The 23,590-nt window shown below is 45.8% G+C and overlaps 1 protein-coding gene across 4 annotated transcripts in view; it reads right to left on the reverse strand.

The window, feature by feature from the left end:
* The window catches only part of FAM107A (family with sequence similarity 107 member A), a 98,519-nt gene continuing 74,929 nt past the window's right edge, over positions 1 to 23,590 (reverse strand). For 2 of the 4 annotated variants that reach the window (XM_047778236.1, XM_047778246.1), the window contains 3 exons: positions 8,005 to 8,179; positions 6,036 to 6,192; positions 2,983 to 5,532 (listed from right to left, as the gene is read on the reverse strand). In XM_047778236.1, coding sequence (XP_047634192.1) covers positions 5,425 to 5,532; positions 6,036 to 6,192; positions 8,005 to 8,179 — 440 coding nt within the window. In that variant the 3' untranslated portion in view covers positions 2,983 to 5,424. Of the gene's footprint in view, positions 624 to 2,982; positions 5,533 to 6,035; positions 6,193 to 8,004; positions 8,180 to 17,651; positions 17,797 to 23,590 lie in introns of those variants that run through there. The other 2 variants (XM_047778268.1, XM_047778257.1) reach the window with 2 other exon arrangements.

Consider the following 23,590-nt stretch of genomic DNA (forward strand, 5'->3'; position numbering starts at 1 on the left):
TTTCTCTAGCTTAAATTTTTTATTATGGAAAATTAAAAACCTGTAAAAAGGTGAATAGAGCAGTATAACAAATCCACATGTACCTGATGCTCATCTTTAACAATTATCATCTCACATCTCCCCATTCTTTGTTTTTAACTTATTTCAAAATAACTTTAGACTTTCAGAAAGTTGCAAAAAATTATAGAGTTTCTGTATGCTTTTCACTTAGTTTTCTCCAGTGTGAACATATTACATAAGTATAGTGCAGTTATTGAAAGCAAGAAATTGGTTTTGGGGTGGAGTGTGATACTGAGAGTGGGGACACGTCTATAGTGTGTAGACATTTCTCACCCCTGGACTCAGGCTGGTCTACAATGGCCTATGTCTATATTTATGGGTGGAATACAAAACCGTCATGTTCAGATGGACAAATGGAAGGTGAGCCAGGTTCCAAGTCTTGTGCCAAAAGGTCAGGATGGCTGAGGAGCCTCCTGTGAGCCCTCTGTAAGAGCAAGGCCTGGCTCTAGTGGAAAAAATGTAGACTGTACACAAACAGCACTGTGTGAATCTCATCTCTTCCCAGGGATTGTTTTGTGACTTCTGGCAAGCACTTTAATTTATCCGAGGCTTGGTTTCTTCACCTGCAAAATGGGGAGGGTGATTCCAAATTGTCATGGGTGGTAACATTGCTGGCTCTCCGTAAATGCAGTGATGGTTACTGACACCCTCTGACAACTTTTTTCAAAACCTACTATGTGCAGGGTCCCGGGTGGGAGTAGTAAAGGTGAGCAGAGTCACATGGGGTCCCTGCTCTCATGAGGCTTGAAATTTGCAAGGCTTGGAATTTGACTTGGAAATGTCAGGTGTAGTGAGGTTGGCCTGCAGAAGTTCCCTTGGAGCACACACTGCAGAACCACGGAGGAGGTCCCTGCACCTTCTGAGGTCTTCCATCTCTCAGGCTTTGTATTTAGTGCTGGTCTGCTGTTGCAGAGGGGGCTCTTGGAACCTAGACCAGGCCTTGTGGTCTGGGAGGTGTGAGAGAGTGTGGCCTCGGCAAGAACAGGGCTTGCTGCTCTCGTCTCCCCTTTTAGGGTCAGCCACCAGAGCTACTGCAGCAGCCCTTTCCTTTGTTAGGGTCTCCAGGACTGGATGATGGCCTGACCTCTGCCTTCAGGGATGACCTAACTCTCTAGATGCCCAGAAAGTAGTGTGTAGGAGCCACGCAGCTTCACCATGGGTTCTGAGGGCACGGATACCAGAAGGGCCCAGGTGTACTGACAAAAACCCAAAAATGCCACAGGAAGGCTTCTGGACCAAACCAACACCTCTGGGCCAAGGTCACCATTGTGGAGGAAGGAGACAGAGGTGTGATGGTGATTAGAAGGGCTGAACCTGGAGAGGCTGGATGTATTGCAGCAAAAGGGGGAGAGGAGAGGGGCACTTGTCACTCATTTGATTATTCATTCAACAAACATTTATCGAGTACCTACTATGTACCCTGTGCCCTCATTGGTCAATGCCTTTTCCCAAAGCTGTGAGTAGGATAGTGCTGCTCAGCTGTCAGAGTGGTACAGGCTAAGGCACTTGCTGACAGGGAAGTGGGAGGGAGGAAAGATTTGGGACTCAGCACTAAATAAGACAGACCAAATCTGTCCTCATGGAGTTGACATGATTGTTAGAAGAGACACATAAGATAAATAAGTAAAATATATGATAGATGGTAATAAATGGTAAGGAGGAAAAATGAGGCAGGGAAAGAAGGGACAGGAAGAGTGGAGGAGATGCTGAGATATTTAGGGTGACCAAGGAGATCCGTGTTAGAAAATGTAAGACAAAGACCTGAAGAAAGCAAGGGAGTGACTGTGTGGCTCTGCAAGGGCGGAACACCCTGGTCATGGAACAGTAGGTGAAAAGGCGCTGAGGTGGAGTGGGCCTGGTGGGTGTGCAGCCTGGCTGGCTGGGGCTGTGTGAGGAAGTGGAAAGCAGTGGGAAGTAGGGGAGAGGTTAAGAAAACCAGACAAGGCATTCCTGTCATGGCACAGCGGAAACAAATCTGACTAGGAACCATGAGGTTGCGGGTTTGATCCCTGGCCTCGCTCAGTGGGTTAAGGATCCGGTGTTGCTGTAAGCTGTGGTGTAGGTTGCAGACACACCTCTGATTAGACCCCTAGCCTGGGAACCTCCATACGACATGTGGGTGCAGCCCTACAAGGACAAAAAGACAAAAAAAAAAAAAAAGAATCAGACACAGGATCTTCTAGGTCAAAGGAAGGATTTTACTAGGAGAAGTGACAAGACCTGCCTTAGATTTTGTTTTTTGTTGGTTTTTTTTTTTTTGCCTTTTTTAGGGTTGCTCCCAAGGCATATGGAAGTTCCCAGGCTAGGGGTCCAATTGGAGCTGCAGCTGCTGGCCTACGCCAGAGCCAGAGCAACTCGGGATCCGAGCCGCATCTGCAGCCTACACCACAGCTCACAGCAATGCCGGATCCTTAACCCACTGAGCAAGGCCAGGGATCAAACCCGCAACCTCATGGTTCCTAGTCAGATTTGTTAACCACTGAGCCACAACGGGAACTCCAAACCTGCCTTAGATTTTAACAGTACCATTCCGGCTGCTCTGTTGAGAACAGGCTATAGGGGGCAGGGGCAGAAGCAAGGAAAATAGTAGGAAGAGGCCCCTGCAATAATCCAGATGTTTTGTTTCCCTCCATGCCCCCAGCATGTGGCCTGCTTCCTAACATAGAGCAGACACTCACAAATACTGACAGAAGGATGTGTGAATTAATGATGCCCAGACAAGTGCCATGTGCATATACAGAGAAGGTATAGAAAAACAGATCCCAGGCACTGCTGCTGGGGATCCTGATCCAATAGGTTTCTAATGGCAATGAGGAATTCAGATTTTCAGTACAATCTGCTGGTAATTCTGGGCAGCCAGGCTGAACTATGTGTCAGTTAGGAATGCTTTTGGCTGCAAGGGACAGAAACCAGCAACAATGATTTAAACAAGGAGGGTTTTATTTTTATTTACAAGAATTCTACAGGAGGATGGCTTCTGGCATTGGCTTGGTTAAATAACAATACAGTCAGTGTCTCTGACACGCTCTTGGCCTTTTTCTTATTATAGCAAGACATCTGCTGTGGCTCCAGTCATCATGTCCTTAGTCAAGGTAGGAAGAAGAGAGGGCCAGGAGATGTTACCCATCTTGTCTGTATTATTAGGAAAACATAAGCTTTCCTACACGCTCCCATAGACTTCCTCTTAAATTTCACTGGCCATACCTGGTCACATGGTCATCCCAAGCTGCTTAGGCGGCTAGAACAGTAGGAATCTGTACTTCCAGCCTCTGTGGTAGGAGATGACTAGAGAGGAGTTGGGGCTGCCTATGGGAGTGAACAAGGGAGTCTGCCATGGCTCCCCTGGACGATGTGGTCCTTGAGGTCCCTTCCATTTCTGGGGCTTTATCTCCATGATTTGCTGCTTCTCTGATCTCCACTGAGTGAAATCCCAAGCATATCCTTGGATGGGGCCTACTCCATCTTAGATGCATTCTCTTGCTTCTCCTCTTATGTCTGATAGGCATAGAGGGTGACTTTTTGGGGAAGTGGTGGGTTTTATTTAGGGACTGCATTTTTAGCATTATCCTTGCGTAGCAGACATTAACAACAAACATCACCACCTTCTCACTACGACCGTCACATGATGAGAGCCTTTTAGAGCTCACACACTCATGTCCATATTCACGCCCCTTAGCCTGCACCACACACAGGAAAAGGACAGTGTCTATGGTCACCCTCCAACCACACACTTAGGAGTAAGACCAGGATGACCCTGTTCCTCCCACTTTTGGTCCAAGTATCAAGTGGCATCCCAGCGGCAGCTCTTCCTGGCAGTCTTGCAAGATAAAAGGAAAGGTTTTGCTAGCACTGTCCTTTCACCTTGAATGACAGATTTACATAGGGATTTTATGCTTCAGGGGCAAAAGAAACAGGCCTTAAGGTTTAGTCTCTAAATCTATAAAAAGGTCATAGGAACAAAAGGTTACAACATTTAGTCTTGTATGGGAAGGGATTTTTGAAGAAGAATGGGTGAATTCACTGGACTGGCTCAGGTGATAGAAACTAAGCAGGGGGTGGGTCTAGGTGCAGAGGCAGGAAATGGGGACTCAGCAGGGCCAGCCTGTAAGGGTGCAGTGAGGTCTTCAAACCATTTTTTTACAGTTTCAGAAGCCAATGGGAATCACTATATTTGCTCTTCATAAGCTTTAGGAAAAGGTTAACAAAGTTTTGTGGTTGTTTTTGTTTTTGTTTGGCTAGAATTGCATCCTAACAGTGTGCTAAGAAATGCAGATTGGCAATTATATACATCTCTGGTCACATAACCAACACAATTTGCTAGGCAAGTCTTCCTATGCCAGGAGTGCCTGGGGTGGGGTGGAAAATTAAGAGCCTTCTAGGGCTCTGGAGGTGGGGGAACCTCCAGGACAGAGGTCCACAGGGGTTTGGGGGGGCAGAGATGGCTGCAGGATGACTTAACCACCCCTGGATGCTCCAGCCTTGCTGAATAGTGTGGTCCTCAGACCCGCAGTCTAGAAGCTTGTCAGAAATGAGAATCTTAGCCTTCACTCCAAATCTACTGAATCAAAAGCCGTCTTGTAGCAAGATCCCCAGTAACTGATAGGCACAGCAGAGTTTGGAAAGCACTGTTTTAGACTCTGGAGCAGAAAGGCTGCCATCCTGGCTAGGTGCGGGTTACAAGGCCCCGACAGCAAGGGCGCTGGAGAGAAGATAACGGCACGGCGGTGGGGGGTGAGAGAAAGACAGGTAAGTTCCAAGAAGCTCTTTGTTAGTGCGTGTCCAGCCTGGCCTTGCATTAACCTGAGGGCCACGGAGGCTGTCCTTCCTCCCTGAGGACACTACGCACCTGACCTGACCTCTCCGCATGCGGCTTCCAGGGTGTCCCGAGGTGCTCCCTGAGCTGCCTCACCTGGCTGAGGGTACCACCATGGGCAGGGTGTTCTCTGAGACCTGGGCTGCCCAGAAAAGCAGGGCCCCAAGGGGGGTGAGCAGGACGGACGGCTGGTCCAGCCAGAGTCACCTGTTCCTTCTCAGCTCTGCCAGAAAAATCTTGGCAGGGCTCTGAAGCCCCTTTAGAGGGTGGTGCCTTGAAGTTCTCCCAGCAGTGGCTTCTTGGAGCAGGAAGGATACGTGCTCGGAAGGATACGTGCTCAGAAGGAAGAGCCTGGAGTTCAGGAGCTCCCGGCTTCTGGGGGTGGGGTGGAGGGACACAACCCTCTAGGGCCAGGCATTTTTACAGGAGCGAGCGTGAGTATCTCAGATGTGCCAAGTCGCGGGCCCAGGGCTGCTGTATACAAAAGGGCTGGAGGAGGGGGCCGGGGCAGGGGCGGGCTGCAGGGGGCGCTGGAGCTCCAGCAGCCAGCTCTACAGCACCCTCTCTTCACTGGTCAGGGTGGCAATTCTCCGCAGGTTTTCCCTGACTTTAATAAATTCGGGGGCGTGCTCCTCTTCCTTTTCCGGTGGTTTTTCCAGCTGAAGGACAGAGAAGCAGAGATGTGCAGTGGGTAGGGCTAGGGGAGTTCCTATTCTCGAAAGCCACTGGGTTTGGACCAAAGGACTCCCGCCTCTGGGGAAACAGAACCAGAATGTTTTGCCAATAGCCTAGTAGGTGAAGGGATGGAGCATTAGGCTGTGTTTTCCCCGTGAAGTCTAGTTCAAATCGCTTATCTCATCTCGGCCTTAGGTTCTGCATTTCTAATATGGGGATTCTACCAGATTTACAGGGCAGTTGTGAGCAAGAAATCAAGAGTCAGCATGCAATGGATTGGGCAGATGAGGAAACTTTTTCAGAGAAGGGAAGCCTCTAGCCCAAAGTGACACAGCAAAGGGAGTGGCAGAGTGAGGACTCAGACTGGGGTATATCCCTGGTTCAGTCCTCATTTTGTTCAACCTCCTCTGTTGTCAGCTGTAGCCACCTGCAGAGCTCCCTGGTCCAGAAGACAGACTGGGTCTGGGTCTGGGGGCCTCTCACCCACCTGGTTCAGCCTCTGTTGCCGTCTCAGCAGCTCTTGCTCAAAGGGGCACTGCAGCCGCTTGGCTTCTAGCTCCTCCTTCTTCTTCTTGATGAGCTGGTTCCGCCGACGGTGCTCCAGGACACGCTGCAGCTCTGGCTTGCTGTCCACGCCCAGGCCCCTGAGGTGGGAGAACTGTTAGGAGACACCAGCTTCTCCCCACCCCAGTCTTAGGGCTGCACCCTGCAGTAACATCAACCTATACCATTATATTGCATCCCTGGGAGGTGAAATCATTACTCATTACTGCCCAATTATACAGAGAAGGGAAGTGAGGCTCCTAGGACAAGACACCAAACTTGGACTAAGTCATAGCTATGAAGGGGCAGAATGAGGATTTGTACCCAGGACTGACTGACTGTGAAGACCAGGTTTTATGATAGTTCTGATTACTTTCTCAGGATAAGTCTCTAGAGGCAGAATTGCTGGATCAGGCTATTTTAAAAGATTTTGAATACATATTCCCATCTCCCCTTAGAAAAAGTTATCCAGGAGTTCCCATTGTGGCACAGCAGAAACAAATCCAACTAGGAACCATGAGGTTGCAGGTTCAATCCCTGGACTCGCTCAGTGGGTTAAGGATCTAGCAGTTTGCTCTGAGCTGTGGTGTAAGTCACAGATGCAGCTCAGATCTGGCATTGCTGTGGCTCTGGTATAGGAGGGCGGCTACAGCTCCAATTCGACCCCTAGCCTGGGAACCTCCATATGTTGCGGGTTCAGCTCCAGAAAAGACAAAAAAATAATAATAATAATAATAAAGTAAATAAGTGGTGGGGGGATGACTCTAAAAGGCAGTCTGAGAAAATACTCATAATACAGTCAGCCCTCTGTTTCTGCTGATCAAATTCACATTTGGCTGAATCTATGGATGCTGGCTACCTACGGATACTGAGGGCCGTCTGTACCATGCCATTTTATATAAGGGACTTTAGCATCTGTGGGTTTTTGTTTCCATAGGAATCCTGGAGACAATCCCCTGTGGATACAGAGAGACTCTTGGAGGGAAGGGTATACAACACTGAGGATGCAAAATGAGGTCTCTTGGAAGGTTGGTTGTACAGAGCTGAAAACAAGAACGAAAATCACAGCCAGTGCTAATGCAGAAAACGGCTAGTAGAGGGAGCTGTGAAGGCACTACACCTTTCATCTTGGTGCTCGTGAGCAGGGAGGTAGTTCTCAGGCCCCCTTGCAGAGGGAAACTCAGCCCCCAGCTCCCCTTCTCCACAGTCCCTCAATAATGGAGTCCCAGCCCCGATACCTCGAGCCTGCCTCTCTCATTGCAGCCCCCTGGCCTCCCTGCTCCAGTCATACCCCCTCCATGATTGTGACACTTCTGCTAGACCTTTCCCAGGTCTACATGTCTCCTCTAGCCTTACCTTACAGTCTTTGCTCCAGCCACACTGAGCTACTCCAGTTTCCTGTCCATCCACACATGCTCATCCATCTGCTAGGAACATACTACCTTCTACCAGCCAACACCATCCTCCTAGCCAGGTTGACTCCTGCCCCACCTTTAGGCCTTAGCTGAGGCATTACTTCCTCCCTGAGGTCATCCTGGAACCCTCCCCAGGGCCTCTTCTGGAGTCGCAGGCCCATTTGTGCCTCCATCAATGCACCCATCCTCCCACCTGGTTATGCATCCATCTCCTCTGTGAGGGCAGGAACTGGGTCCTAGTCCTGCTTACACTCATCATCTTGCACATGGTAAATGCATAGGGAGGGCAGGTACAGGTGGGTAGCTGAGGGGGAGAACTGGGGCTTTTGGACCTTCACAGTGTCTGCTGGTCACCATGTGGGGCACCCTCAGACGTCCTCAGCCTCTAGGAGACCAAGGATGGCCACTAGGCCTGCCCTCCACAAGGGGCATCGCCCAAGCCCCGCAGACCTGAGGAGGTACTTGCCAGGCTGAGGCAGCCGAGTGCTCCATCCTCACCTTTTGTGGTTCATGAGCAGCTCTCGGTGCAGCTCCTGGTGGCTCCGGGAGGCCTTCACAGGGTTCAGCAGCTTCTTGGGCTTGATGAGCTCTGGGTTCCACTCTCTGTACTCAGGCCGAGCCATCAGGCCTCCGATGTCTGCCCGCTCTCTTTGGATCTCTGAGTACATGGAGGCTGCAGGGATGAGTGGGGGAGCTAGTCAGAGCTGGGCCCATAGTCTCACCCATCCCCATGGACACAGGTGAAGGGCAGGGGTTTTGTTGTCTGACGGATCTCAGCTCCCTGCCACTTGTACAGACCAGGGCAAGCTATCTCACCTTCTGAGCCTTGGTTTCCTCATTTGTGAGACCTGTGCTCAGGGTTGTAAGGGTTGGAGATGATGATTGTAAAGTGGGCTATAGAAAAGTGCTACAGGTTGACACATGCATGTTTTTGGCCTTTGAAAAAAATTTTTCTAGCGAGTTCCCTTTGTGGCTCAGCAGTTAACGAACCCGACTAGGATCCATAAAGATGCAGGTTTGATCCCTGGCCGTGCTTCAGTGGGTTGGGGATCCGGCATTGCCATGAGCTGTGGTGTAGGCTGGCAGCCGTAGCTCTGATTCAGCCCCTAGCCTGGAAACTTCCATATGCTTCAGGTGCAGCCCTGATAAAGCAGAAAGAAAAAAAAATTCCCTCTTATAACAGGAATTATGTTTGAGTTTTGTTTCTCAGTGTGCTTGTATCAGTGGGCTTGGATAAAATGCAGGGATCAAAAGAAAATATCACCCCTTATTGTCCAACTTCCCTATCTGTAGTTCCAAATTCCCTCATGGATGTGTACCAACTTTTCACTTTCTCCAGATCAAAGAGGAGGGTATGAAATCCCATGACTGCTAGGTCTAATTACATAGTGATGGTTGTCAATTTTAATGCAGCTGTCTGACTTCTCGATGGCCTCAGTTCCACCACAGTAGCTTAAAATTTGTCAATTTACTTGAAATTCAGGCAGGAGAGCTCACTCCCCTCTACATTGGCTCCATATCCTTGAAATGCCCAAAAGCAAGTATGAGAGTGAGAGAGACAGAGATAGTCTTAAGAAAAAGTCTAAAGGGGATGACACAGCTTGGCTATTAGCTGCATATAATAGAATGAAAATTTAGGCATTGGCTCAGCTCCCTTTATGACTCCTGCTTTGCTGAGGTTGAGCCTCTACTGTATACTAAGCATACATACTGTGGCAGTGTCTGGTCTGGTATATAGTAGACACCTCACAGATATTTGTTGGTAATTAATAATAAAACTTTTGAGGTTGTACAGATGTTGAAATTGAGGCTTTGGGAGGCTGGTCTTGGTGAACCAATGCCTTAAGGCATGTGATTTCCATGAGGCACCTGAGAGAGGTGTGTCCCTAATTGCACAGCCCAGCCTCTGGTGCCCCACTTGAAACCAACCACTGTGTTGTCTGTGGACAGACCCTCACTTTTTCCCCCTCCCACTGGGAAGAGGAAGAAACAGCATTCTCTGCTTGATGAATGGGAGTTCTCCAAGTCAGCTAGACAGTGATGGTGGTCTGTGCAAGAACCTGTAAGTGGGTAATAGCTCAGTGGGATTGGAAATCACAGGAGGAAAGGAGCTGATGTGGCATAAATTGCAAGGTGACATGTTAGGGAATATAAGCGTCAAAGGGGAGATGACGCTTTGCGGATGGTAGCACTCCAGATGCATGCTTGGCATTTCTATTATTACCTATCACAGTATGCTGTTAGGATTGAGACCCTGTTTGTAAAGTTGCTGTGTAAACTGGAAAAAAGTGTTAATTATGTTAAGATGTTTTGGACGTAGCCAGATCAAGTGTCAGAGTCTTGAGATGTAGTTGCTAATTTTCTTTCTTGAATTCATGTTCTCAAAACTGTTTCTAAAATGAGAATTCTAACTAACTTTCTCTTTTTTCATAAGGCTATTTGTTTCTCTGGTTATATCCTTCTTAATTTTTTGGTCCTTAACAACTAATCCTGGTAGCATTTAGTAGTTTAAAATGGGCACTTGACAAAATAAACAGTTGGTTATACCCACTCCCTCCTTTAAAAATGTGGATATTTTCTTCATCTGTGAGATGAAGTTGTCTGGGAGCTAGCGTATTAGAACACCCTGATTCAGATTGGAGTTTGGGGAATTTTTTCCCCTTCTGCTGCCTTTTCCCATTACCACGTTTCACTGGTCCCTTTATCTGAATAATTCTTAGCGACACTCTCCTTTCTATGTCCTTAGCGCTCATCATACCCAGGCTATTTTCACACCACACTTAAATAACTGCTGCAGCACCTTGGCTGATGGTCCCGCCCTTAGTCCGTATGTCCCCCAAACCTTCCAGAGCTTCATACTTTTCACCAGTCACACCATCTTTAAAACTACTAACTCTAGGAGTTCCCGTTGTGGCGTAGCGGAAACGAATCCGACTAGGAACCATGAGGTTGTGGGTTCGATCCCTGGCCTTGCTCAGTGGGTTAAGGATCCGGTGTTGCCATGACCTGTGTTGTGGGTAGCAGACAAAGCTCAGATCTGGGCTTGCTGTGGCTCTGGTGTAGGCCGGCGGCTACAGCTCTGATTAGACCCCTAACCTAGGAACCTCTGTATGCTGCGGGTGCGGCCCTAAAAAGAGAAGACGACAAAAAACAAAAACAAAAACAAAACAACTATTAACTCTATATTGCCAAAGTGATGAAATAGGAGACAGAAAAAAATTATATAACTTTAGGAAGGGAGAGGGCAGAATTAATATTTGTGTAAGCTATCACTACTTACCCAGAATTTCCAAATGGATTAACAAAAGAGCATTTGGAACTAAAGAGAGTATTCAACCCTGTGGCCAGATACAAAATAAGTACACAAAACCAAGAGCGCCCGTGTAACAGGAATGGCCACTGAGAAAGTACACAGCCATGCAGTTATTCATTCATCCTACAATATGTTTGCGTCACTATAATTTGCCAGCTCTGGTGGTAGACACTGGACACACAGAGATGAACTAGGCCAGCAAGGCTCCCACTCCCACAGAGCTGACATTCTCCTAGAGAGGCAGACAGCAAACATGAACACAAACCAGCAAAAGTAAGCAAATTGGAGGAGGCCGCTCAAGAAGCCAGGGGGTGCTGGGATAGGGACTAACAGAAGGACGCTCCTTCAGCCAGGTGCAGCGGGAGGCCTCTCTGAGGAGGCGACCCTTAAGAACCAATGGTTGAGAAGGAAGAGAGAGGCTGTGTGGGGCAAAGGGAATAGCATGTGTGACTCACATACCTTGAACAAGCTTGGTCTGTTTAGGAAACAAAAAGGCACAGTGTGTCTGGAGTGGCATGAGGAAGTGACAGGGAGAGTGTCTGGAGGGTGGACGGGTGGTTTCAAGGAGAGGAAAGATCACGTCCGAAAGGTCATTCTCACTGCTGTGTGGGGAAATACTGCCAGCAGGCTTGGGGGAATTTTTTATTTGACTTTGGTTTCCTTTACTTCCATTGGGCAGCCTCTGTCTTTCCCTGTTAAATTCCAGAGGAAGAACATCTGATTGGCCCAGCTGAGGATACTTCTGTACAACGGGGTACTGCGTTTTCATTGAGCAGTGGGCTCTGCAAATTATGTAGCAAGTCCTGCAGCCCAGGTCCAAGCAATGACCACCTCTGGCTCAAGGATCTGCTCCAGGCTTTTATCTTTTTTAAGAATAACAACAGAGGTGAGGTGTGACAGATGGTGTTTTGCTGAGACCAGGGTGATGTGGTGGTTGAGGCAGGGGTCCTGGAGGAGGTGGCTGGTTCTTCAGCTCAGAGCTGCCAGCTGGGAAAAATCTCTGCCTTTGCCAGTTAGTGAGTGTTCTGAACTCCAGCAAACATGTGCGATCCATGGACGTGTGTGTGTGTGTGTGTGTGTGTGTGTGTGTGTGTGTGTGTGTTTCCAGGGTTTAGAAAGCTGCTGAGAAACCTTCCTGCCTTTAGTTTAATTAAAAGAGACCTTTGTGTAAAAGAGCCTCACATAGGTGTTGGAATAAAAGAGGCTGCCCGGGAGTTCCCAATTGTGGTGCAGCAGAAACGTGTTTCACTGGTATCTATGAGGATCCGGGTTCAATCCCTGCCTTTGCTCAGTGGCTCAGGGATCTGGCATTGCTGTGGCTGTGGCGTAGGCTGGCAGCTGTAGCTCTGATTAGACTCCTAGCCTGGGAAATTCCATATGCCATAGGTGCGGCTCAAAAAGCAAAATGAATAAAACAAAAGAGGTTGCTCAACAAAGGGCAGGTGCTTGGCCAGGAAAATAGGGTTCTCCTGGGTCCAGCTGGGCCTCCTGAGAAGAGGATGGATCCATTCCCAGGGCTGCTCTGACCAGGTCTCTCAGGCTGCTGGGGTATCTTGAAGGATCTGAGACTTTCAGGGAGGTGGCCATGATGGGGCAAAGAGGTGAGGTGAGCATAAGGTTATCTCTGGAAAGAAAAAGATGAATGCCCCAAGGAAGAGCTGGCAAGGAAGAAGGCCAACTGAGGAGAGAGTTGAGTGGCTAATGAATATCCTTCACTGGTTGTCAGAGGAAGGCAGAATGAAGCTGAGGGGTATGGTCACTTGAGTCATTAGAACCTAGACTGAGGAGTTCCCATTGTGGTTTAGTGGAAACGAATCTGACTGGCATCCATGAGGATGCAGGTTCAATCCCTGGGCTCGCTCAGTGGGTTAAGGATGTGGTGTGGCCTTGAGCTGTGGTATAGGTTGCAGATTCAGCTTGGATCTGGCATTGCTGTGGCTGTGGTGTAGGCTGGTGGCTACAGCTCCGATTTGACCCCTAGCCTACGAACCTCCATATGCCACAGGAGAGCCCTTAAAAAGAAAAAAAAAAAAAAAGAAGAAGGAAAAAAAAAAGAACCTAGATTGAATGTGGGCCCAGCCCCTTCCTAGCCTTGGGCAAGTGTACCTATCTTCTGCAGCAGGAGTCTGAAAACTACAGCCTCTGGATCAAATCCAACCCCTTTGGAACACCGATGCCTACACTCGTACTTACTGTGTACGGCTGCTTCTGCTAGAACTACAGTTTTGAACAGGTGTGACATCTGCTCTTGGTCAGCACAACCCCCAATAAACAACCTAACCTCACACCTTAAGCAACTAGAGAAAGATGAACAAAACTCAAAGGTAGTAGAAGGAAAGAAATCATAAAGATCAGAGCAGAAATAAATGAGATAGAGATGAAAATAATAGAAAAGATCAATAAAACTAAAAGCTGGTTCTTTGAAAATATAAACAAAATTGATAAACCCTTAGCCAGACTCATCAAGAAAAAAAGAAAGGGCTCAAATCAATAAATTTAGAAATGAAAAAGGAGAAATTACACCTGACACCACAGAAATACGAGGGTATTAACTACTACAAGCAACTGTATAGAAATAAAATGGACAACCTAGAAGAAATGGACAAATTTTTACAATGGTACAACCTTCCAAGACTGAACCCAGGGAGAAATGGAAAATATGAACAAACCAATCACAAGAACTGAAATTGAAACTGGGGTTAAAAAACTTCCAACAAACAAAAGTCCAGGACCAGATGGCTTCACAGGCAAATTCTATCAAACATTTAGAAAAGAGTTAACACCTATTCTTCTGTAACTCTTCCAAAAAATTGCAGAGTAAGAAATACTTCCAAGCTCATACTATGAGGCCACCATCACCCTGATACCAAAACCAGACAAAGACTCCACACACGGAGTTCCTGCTGTGAATCAGTAGTAACAAACCTGACTGGTATCCATGAGGACACAGGTTTGATCCCTGGCCTTGCTCAGTGGGTTAAGGATCCAGCATTGCTGTGAGCTGCAGTATAGGTCTGAGACACAGCTCAGATCTGCCATGGCTCTGGCTGTGACATAGGCCAGCAGCTACAGCTCTGATTCAACTCCAATCCTGGGAACCTCCATATTCCATGGGTGAGGTCCTAAAAAGACCCCCCCCCCAAAAAAAAAGACTTCACACACAAAAAGAAAATTATAAACCAGTATCATTGATGAACATAGAGGCAAAAAAACCCCAAATATTGGCAAACATATCCAACAATACATTAAAAGGATCATACACCAGGATCAGGTGGGATTTATCCCAGGAATGAAGGGTTCTTCAATATCCACAAATCAATCAATCTGATACACCACATTAACAAACAAGAATAAAAACCATGTGATTATCTCAAGAGATGAAGGAAAACCTTTTAACAGAATTCAACACCCCCCCAAAAATTTAAATTCAACACCTGTTTCTGATAAAAAAAAGAAAACTCTTCAGAAAATGGGCATAGAGAGAAACTACTCCAAAATAATAAAGGCCATATATGACAAACCCACAGCTAACATTATTCTCAATGGTGAAAAGCTGAAAGTATTTCCACTAAGATCAGGAACAAGACAAGGATGTCCACTCTCACCACTGTTATTCAACATAGTTTTGGAAGTCCTAGCCATGGCAATCAGAGAAGAAAAAGAAACAATCCAAATTGGAAAAGAAGAAGTAAAACTGTCACTGTTTGCAGATGACATGATACTATACATAGAAAATCCTAAAGATGCTACCCAAAAACTGTTATGAGTTCATTTTGGTCAAGTTGTAGGATACAAAATTAATACACAGAAATCTCTTGGATTTCTATATACCAACAACAAAAGATCAGAAAGAGAAATTAAGGAAACATTTGCATTTGCCATCATATCAAAGAGAATAAAATACCTAGGAATAAACCTACCCAAAGAGGCAAAGGACCTGTACTCTGAAAACTGTAAGACGTTGATGAAGGAAATGGGCCAATAATTCTCAATTTGCAGCCTGTGGGACTGGCCTCAGGTGGGAAATAATACGTCAGAGGAGAGACTGGGTGTGTCTCGATTGTGTCTTCCCCAGTTCTGCTGAAGACCCAAGAGGTCCCGAGGCTCCTCCCCCCACGATCCACTGCATGTTGGCCCCATACCAGGCACGGCTCAGGGAGGATCACTAACTGCTAGTGTTAGGGTGGCAACTTTGAAAGCAAACACTGGTGCCCGCCCTGGCCACAGAGAGACAGAAAGCAAGTGGTGCTGATGGAGACCCGAGTCCTGGTTCATCCTGAGAATGGCTATGAGACCCTAAGCTATCTATGGCTTTAAAGCTCCCTTCATCTGCCTTTCCCCTGCCCTGGTGCTTCTGGTTTTGTCTTTGATGGCATCCACTATAACAAATGGCACAGGAGGCAGTAAAGCAAAGGCAGATGTTTTAGAGGCGAAAGACTAGGTTTGGATCATGGTGGTACCTCTTCCCAGCTGTGTGACCTTGGGCACACAGCATAACCTCTCTGAGCCCCTGTACAGGGAGAATAATGGTAGAACTACTCATGGGGCTGTTTGGTGGGTGAAATAGTATAATGTGTGTGATGTGGCTGGCCCAGTGCCTGGCAGTGATGCCCACTGAAGCAAACCACAGTCCTCCTGTCCTGAGGGGACCTGTGTTGAGCACTTGACATTTGATGAAGGCTTACTTGCCTGTATCTGGATCTCTCAATCACTCCAGGAGCCAGCCAGTAGTACTATTTTATTATTTCCATTTTCTCAATGAGAAAACTGAGGCTTAGAAAGGCCAAGCTACTCGCCCAAAGATACACAAAATAAATGGCAAAGCTGGAACCTCACAACTCCAAATTCAGTGCTCTTTCTACCACTCACACTGTCTTCCAGATGCAAAGTGTCTTTCAGTCAACAAAACATGTTTACATCCCTTTTCTCTCTCTGGACACTCAAGAAACCCCAATAAAGAGGCAGTTGAGCCCATTTTATAAATGATAAAATGGAGACCTGATAACTGGAGGGTTCCTAGCCCTCTCACTGGGAGTCCCTGCCAAGCCCCAGAAGCTTCGGGCTTAAGCCAGAACCCACAGGCCTGTCTGCCCAAGGCTGACCTTCATTAGGAGGGGACCAGCTGGTGGCCTTCCCTCCTGGGGGTGTTGATCAAAGTCCTCACTCTTCTGCCCCTTTCCCCACCCCTGCCCTTGTTCCTCATTACTGTTCAAGCTGCTGGGTTCTTGTTGACTATTTCATGGGGTGGAGGGGCAGAGAAGAGAGGCTTTTAAAATAACTATTGGCAAAGGAGAAAGAGGCATTCAGGAAGAGCGACAAGCGTGGCCGCTGGATTTCCTAACCCTTCTTGCTTCTTTCCACCCCTGGGGAAAGTGCCCGTTCCTATTTCACTGATGAGCAAGAGATGAACAGTGCTATCTGGAAGCCTCCCCCAGGTCTCCAGCAGTCTGTGGCCAGTGCCCAGAAGCTGGAATCAGAGCTGCTTGTCCACTGGGAGGCAGCCTCCCCATATTTGAGAAAATGAGTCGGAAACTTCCTGAACATTTTGACTTGGGTCCACTGTGACTTCCTAGTTGGTGCGAAGGTCTAGGTGGGCCTTCAGGGTTCAAATCAATTCCAGAGCAGAGTCCAGGGCTGGGATCTGGAATGGAAGGTCCTTAGCAAGGTTGGAGAGTGCTGTGCAGTTGATCAAAGAATAGTGTCAACATACCAGACATCTGTGCTGGCCCAGCAGTGGCATGTTGCCAGCCACTCCACTTGGCAGAGGCCTCCTGGGGCGATCCCTGCAGGACTTAGCACCAACAAAGGTAGAGCCACTCAGGATCCAAGCCGACCAGAGACACAGGTACTAGGGCTGCCTCACAGCTGGGAAACCACTGGGATTTGTTTCGATTCCAAAAAGTGACACACCTAATCCTAGAACCCTTGCTTTTTCAATTTTCTTTTTAGGGCCACACCCGGGACATATGAAGTTCCCAGGCTTGGGGTCAAATCAGAGCTGCAGCTGCCAGCCTACACCACAGCCACGACAACGTAGGGTTCGAGCCATGTCTGTGACCTACATCACAGCTCATGGCAATGCTGGATCCTTAATCCACTGTGCAAGGATACTAATCAGGTTCTTAAACCCCTGAGCCACAAGGGGAACTCCAACACTTGCCTTTTGACCCAGTTCCAGCCTTGCCTCATACAGTAAAGTGCTATAGCCAAATCTACAGCCAAAGGCAGGCAAGTAACACGTTACCATGTGCCATGGACAGTGCTCAGCATCACAGCCACAGCCCATGAAATCCTTACAATTGATGGAGGAGGTGGGGTACTACTGGGACCACATTTTACAGAGGGAGAAACTCGGGCTCTGATGGGTCATCTAATTTCCTAGATCACACAGCCAGCAAATGAAAGCTCTAGACTCTGAGCTGAGCTATCCGACCAGTGTTCCCCACACAGTGCTACCCATAACACTCTAGCCTTTTATCTACAATTCTTAAGAGAATTACAACTGCTGTACTGTGTGAAAACGGACTTGGGTGAAGCCACGTCACACATGCATTTAGATTCACCTGAGGATTTAGGAGAAAGATGAACAAGACCAGACTGTTGGATCTGGACACCCTTTGCTCTTTGTCTCCTATCCTTGTCCCAGACCTGGGTGTAGGAGGCACCCTTAGGTCATTTCACAGAGAGGGGACGTAGCCCAGGTACTTGGGCTCAGAGCGCTCTGCCCCCTGACAGCCCACCCGGTAATGAGGCTGCCCTCCTTCCCCCAGCACCTCCTCCCGGCACCGCACCCAGCTCGGCAGCAGATTAAGCAGAAGAAGAATAGTCTTACTTCTCAGCTGTGCCTGTGCTGTTGGGAAGGGAACTCGGGCGCAGTGTTGCTAGGTCCTCACTCCACCAGAGTCCCAGGCTAGCAAGGAGGGCCGCCTGCAAAGGGCGGTTCTTAAAGCCCTGGGGATGAAACGTGCCAACGAGTGAGGCAGCTCCGCATTCCTGTTTATTCTGGTATCAATAAAAAGGAACTGTTACCATAGTAACGGGTATTGCGCTTGGTACTCAGCCACTTCCCTGATGCGGAACACTGTGTCCAAGCCACACTCCAGGGAGGCACAAATAAATACCGATTCTGTCAGACTGTTGAGGAATAAGAACATGCCAAGCTTTGTTCTGAGCAAAGCAGCTCAAAGAGAGGCATTTCCCTTGTTTCTAATGGGAGGATCAGTAGGAATGCATGCTGGCACTTCCCTGGCCTAGGGAGAGCCAACCTTCCTGCTGCAATGCCCAGCGCTTTAGGAGAAAATGGCTCTTGGAGCAAAAAGAGGGGAAGCCATGTTGGGTCAGTTCCAGGTCATCCACTGATGGGCTAAAAACTCCATCCATGTTATTTACTCCAAACCCTGAACTTCATCTGAACTTCAGAAAGGAGCCAACAGGACATTGCAGTGGGAGAGAGTAGGGGAGGGGAAGCTGACCCTAAGCCAGGCCAGTGCTTATTTCAGCTACCACTCAGCTCAGGCACCAGACCCTCCATTAGTCACTCAACATCCTTGAGCCTTGGCTTCTGCGTTTTTCTTTTTCTTTTTTTCTTTTTTCTTTTTTTTTTTTTGCCTTTTCTAGGGCCACTCCCACAGCATATGGAGGTTCCCAGGCCAGGGGGTCTAATTGGAGCTACACCACAGCCACAGCAACACAGGATCTGAGCCATGTCTGCAACCTACACCAGAGCTCACGGCAACATCGGATCTGTAACCCACTGAGCAAGGCCAGGGATCGAACCTGCAACCTCATGGTTCCTAGGCGGATTCGTTAACCACTGAGCCATGATGGGAACTCCAAGGTTTCTGTGTTTTTCAAATGGGAGCAACAGGCTGGCTGAGGTAAAACACAGATGAGATGACATTGCTGCTCAGCAAGTAGGATTCCTTCAGAGAGAACTGGACTAGCTGTGATCTGAGGGCAGGGCCCCAGCACAGAATCTGTGCTCCATAGATCTTGGCTCAATCAGTGGGTCTGTGAATGTGAAAATAAAAAATTGTGTAGATGCTGAAAACCAGCATGGGTACTTATAGATAACAGAGGCATTCTCCTCATTTCAGAATCAGTGTTCACTTGAAAATGTGGAAGTGTTTTCTAGCTTTTGTCATCATCCTTAAACTTGAGGGAGGAAGTTGGTTAAAGTTGACTCTCTTCCCTCCTTTACTTTCTCATGAAGAGGCTTGGCTGGCTGGGGGTTGATGAGGCCGAAACATACATCAACCATGAATGCAGGAATTAAAAATGCAATTTTGCCTTAACAAAATATTAGCTAAATGAATCCAACAACACATAAAAAAGGATCAACCACCATGACCAAGTTGGATTCATCCCAGGGTCACAAGGATAGTTCAACATACACAACTCAGTTAATGTGATATACAATATCAACAAAAGGCAAAAACCATATGATCATCTCAACAAATGCAGAAAAAGCATTTGATACAATCCAGTATCCATTCATTGATAAAAAGAATATCAACACACACATCAGTTGAGATTCTAATTTGGCTAAACCTGTTAGTAACTATGTGGCACTAAATAATAAACAGTATATAAAAATAGGAAAAAATATCCATTCATAATAAAGACTCTTGCCAAAATGAGTATATAGGGAATATAACATACTAAAAGCCATTTATGACAAACTTACAGTCAATATAATACTTAACTGTGAAAAGGCAAAAACCTTCTCAGTAAATTATGGAACAAGACAAGGATGCTCATTCTCACCACTTCTATTCTATTTGGTACTGGAAACCCTAGCCATAGCAATCATATGAAAAAAAGAGATAAAGATATTCAAATCATAAAGGAAAAGGTAAAACTGTTATTATATGCAGATTACATGATACTCTATATAGAAAAACCTGAAGACTTCACACAAAAACTATTAGAACTGATAAAGCAAGGTGGCAGGATACAAGATTAACATATAGAAATCTGCTGCATTTATTTACATTAATAATGAAATATTAGAAGAGAAAGTAAAAACAAACAAACAAACAAAAAACCCCCAAGTAATACTGCATTAAAAAAACCTCCTAGGAATAAACCTAACCAAGGAGGTGAAAAACTTACATGTTCATAATGGTAAAACATTGATAAAGGAAACTGAAGATGATTCAAAGAAATGGAAAGATATCCTATGTTCTTAGATTAGAAGAATTAATATTTAAAATGGCCTTATTACCTACCCAAAGCACTCTGCAGGTTTAATATAATTCTTATCAAATCACCCATGACATTATTCACCTGACTAGAACAAAGAATGCTAAAATTTATATGGAACCACTAAAGACCCAGAATTGCCAATGCAATTCTGAGGAAAAAGCAGAAAGCTGGAGGCATTACCCTCTCAGACTTAAGGAAATACTATAAAGCTACAGTAATCAAAGCAATATGGTATTGGCACAAAAACAGACAAATGGATCAATGAAATGGAATGGAGAGTGACAATAAACCCATACACCTATGGTCAGTTAATCTTCAACAAAGGAGGTAAGAATATCCAATGGAGAAAAGAGCCTCCTCAGTAAGTGGTGTTGGAAAAGTTGGACAGCCACATGTAAATCAATGAAGTTAGAATACTCCTTTATACTCTACACAAGAATAAGCTCAAACATAAGACATAAATACAAAAAATTTTGTGACACCGTAAAACACCATAATAATCTCAAGAGTAGAACATAGACAAAACGTTTTCTGTTGTAAATTGTAGACTATTTTCTTAGATTAGTCTCCCAAGGCAAAAGGAATAAAAGCAAAAATAAACAAATGGGACTTTATCAAACCTAAAAGTTTTTGCACAGCAAAAGAAACCATAAACAAAATGGAAACACAACCTATGGCAAATGATATGAATGACAAGGGCTTAATTTCTAAAATATACAAACAGCTCATACAACTCAACAGCAACAACAATCAAAAAGTGAGCAGAAGACCTAAATAAACAGTTTTCCAAAGGAAACATACAATTACCCAACAGGGCACATGAAAAGATGCTCAATATTGTTGATTAGTAGAGAAATAAAAATCAAAAGTACAGCGAGGTGTCACCTCACACCTCACACCAGTCAGAATGGCCATCACCAAAAAGTCTACAAATAATAAATGCTGGACAGAATGTGGAGAAAAGCAAACCCTCTCATACTATTGGTAGGAATTAAAATTGGTGCAGCCACTATGGAAAACAGTATGAAGGTTCCTTAAAATACTGAAAACAGAGTTATCATATGATCCAGCAATCCCACTCCTGGGTCTATATCTGGAAAAAAAAAAGAAAACTCTAATTAAAAAAAGATACATGCAGGAGTTCCCGTCGTGGCGCAGTGGTTAACGAATCCGACTAGGAACCATGAGGTTGCAGGTTCGGTCCCTGCCCTTGCTCAGTGGGTTAACAATCCGGCGTTGCCAGGAGTAGGTTGCAGACGCGGCTCGGCTGTGGCTCTGGCCTAGGCCGTAGGCCGGTGGCTGCAGCTCCGATTCAACCCCTAGCCTGGGAACCTCCATATGCCATGGGGGCAGCCCAAGAAATAGCAAAAAAAAAAAAAAAAAAAAAAAAGACACATGCAGAGAAAAAGTAAAAAAGTGCAGGCCAGTAACACTGATGAACATAGATGCAGAAATCCTCAACAAAATACTAGCAAACCAAACCCAACAATACATTAAAAGGATCATACACTGTCATCAAGTGGGATTTATCCCAGGGATACAAGGATTCTTAAGAGTCTGCAAATCAGTGTGATACACCACCTTAACAAACTGAAGAATAAAGCTATATGATCCACCTTGCCAAAGAAGACATACAGACAGCCAGTAGGCACATGAAAAAATGCACAACATAAAAAAAATGCTTAACATCACTAAATATTAGAGAAATGCAAATCAAAACTGCAATGAGGTACTACCTCACACCAGTCAGAATGGCCATCATTAACAAGTCAACAAATAACAAGTGCTAGAGAGGATGTGGAGGAAAGGGAGCCTTCCTACACTGTTGGTGGGAATGTAAATTGGTACAACCACTGTGGAAAACAGTATGGAAGTACCTCAGAAAACTAAATATAGAATTAACATATGACCTAGTAATCCAGCTCCTGGGCACATATCCCAATAAAACTTTCATTGAAAAAGATACATGTACCTCTGGAGTTCCCGTCATGTCTCAGTGGTTAACGAATCCGACTAGGAACCATGAGGTTATGGGTTCAATCCCTGGCCTTGCTCAGTGGGTTAAGGATCTGGCATTGCCGTGAGCTGTGGTGTAGGTTGCAGATGTGGCTCGGATCCCATGTTGCAGTGGCTCTGGCGTAGGCTCTGATTGGACTCCTAGCTTGGGAACCTCCATATGCCGCAGGAGTGGCCCTAGAAATGGCAAAAAGACAAAAAAAAAAAAAAAAGATACAGGCACCTCTGTATTCACTGCAGTTTGCACTATTCACAATAGCCAAGACATGGAAACAAGCCAGATGTCTAATGACAGATGAATGGATTAAGAAGATGTGGTACACATATATATATATATATATATATATATATATATATATATATATACATATATATACACAATGGAATACTACTCAGCCATAAAATAGACAAAATAATGCCATTTGCAGCAACATGGATAGAACTACAGATTTTCATAAGTGAAGTAAGTCAGAAAGATAAACACCATATGATATCACATATGTGGAATCTAAAATATGGCACAGATAATCCTATTTACAAAACAGAAACAGATCAAGGATATGGAGAGCAGACTTGTGTTTTCCAGGAAGGAGGAGGAAAAGAGTGGGATGGATGGGGAGTTTGGGGTTGGTAGATGCAAACTATTACATTTAGAATGGATAAGCAATGGGATCCTACTTAAGCACAGGGAACTGTGTCCAGTCTCTGGGGTTGGAACATGGTAGAAGAGAGTATGAAAAAAAAAAAAAGAATGTATACATGTATATGTGTGTGTGTGTGTATCTGTGTGGCTGGGTCACTTTGCTGTATAGCAGAAACTGAAGGAACATTGTATTTTTTTTTCTCTTTTTAGGACAGCAACTACAGCACATGGAAGTTCCTGGGCTAGGGGTTGAATTGGAGCTACAGCTGCTGGCCTATGTCACAGCCATAGCAATGACAGATCCGAGCCGTGTCTGCAACCTACGCTACAGCTCATGGTAACTCTGGATCCTTTACCCACTGAGTGAGGCCAGGGATTGAACCTGCATTCTTATGGATATTAGTTGGATTCTTAACCCACTGGGCCACAAGGGGAACTCTGAAGGAACATATTAAATCAACTATAATAAAAAATTTTAAAAACTAAAAAAATATGATCATCTCAATAGATGCACAAAAAGCTTTTGACAAAATCCAACACCCATTTTTGATAAAAGCCCTCCAGAAAGTGGGCATAGAGGGAACCTACCTCAACATAATAAAAGCCATAGATGACAAATCCACAGCTAACATTATTCTCAATGGTGAAAAGCTGAAACATTTCCACTAAGATCAGGAACAAGACAAGGATGTCCACTCTCACCACTGTAATTCAACATAGTTTTGGAAGTTCTAGTCATAGCAAAAAGAGAAGAAAAAGAAATAAAACAAATCCAAACTGGAAAAGAAGTGAAACTGTCACTGTTTGCAGATGATATACTATACATAGAAAATCCTGGAGTTCCCGTCGTGGCGCAGTGGTTAACGAATCCGACTAGGAACCATGAGGTTGCGGGTTTGGTCCCT

Source organism: Phacochoerus africanus, chromosome 1 (genome assembly GCF_016906955.1).
Source record: "Phacochoerus africanus isolate WHEZ1 chromosome 1, ROS_Pafr_v1, whole genome shotgun sequence".
In the NCBI taxonomy this organism is placed as follows: domain Eukaryota; kingdom Metazoa; phylum Chordata; class Mammalia; order Artiodactyla; family Suidae; genus Phacochoerus; species Phacochoerus africanus.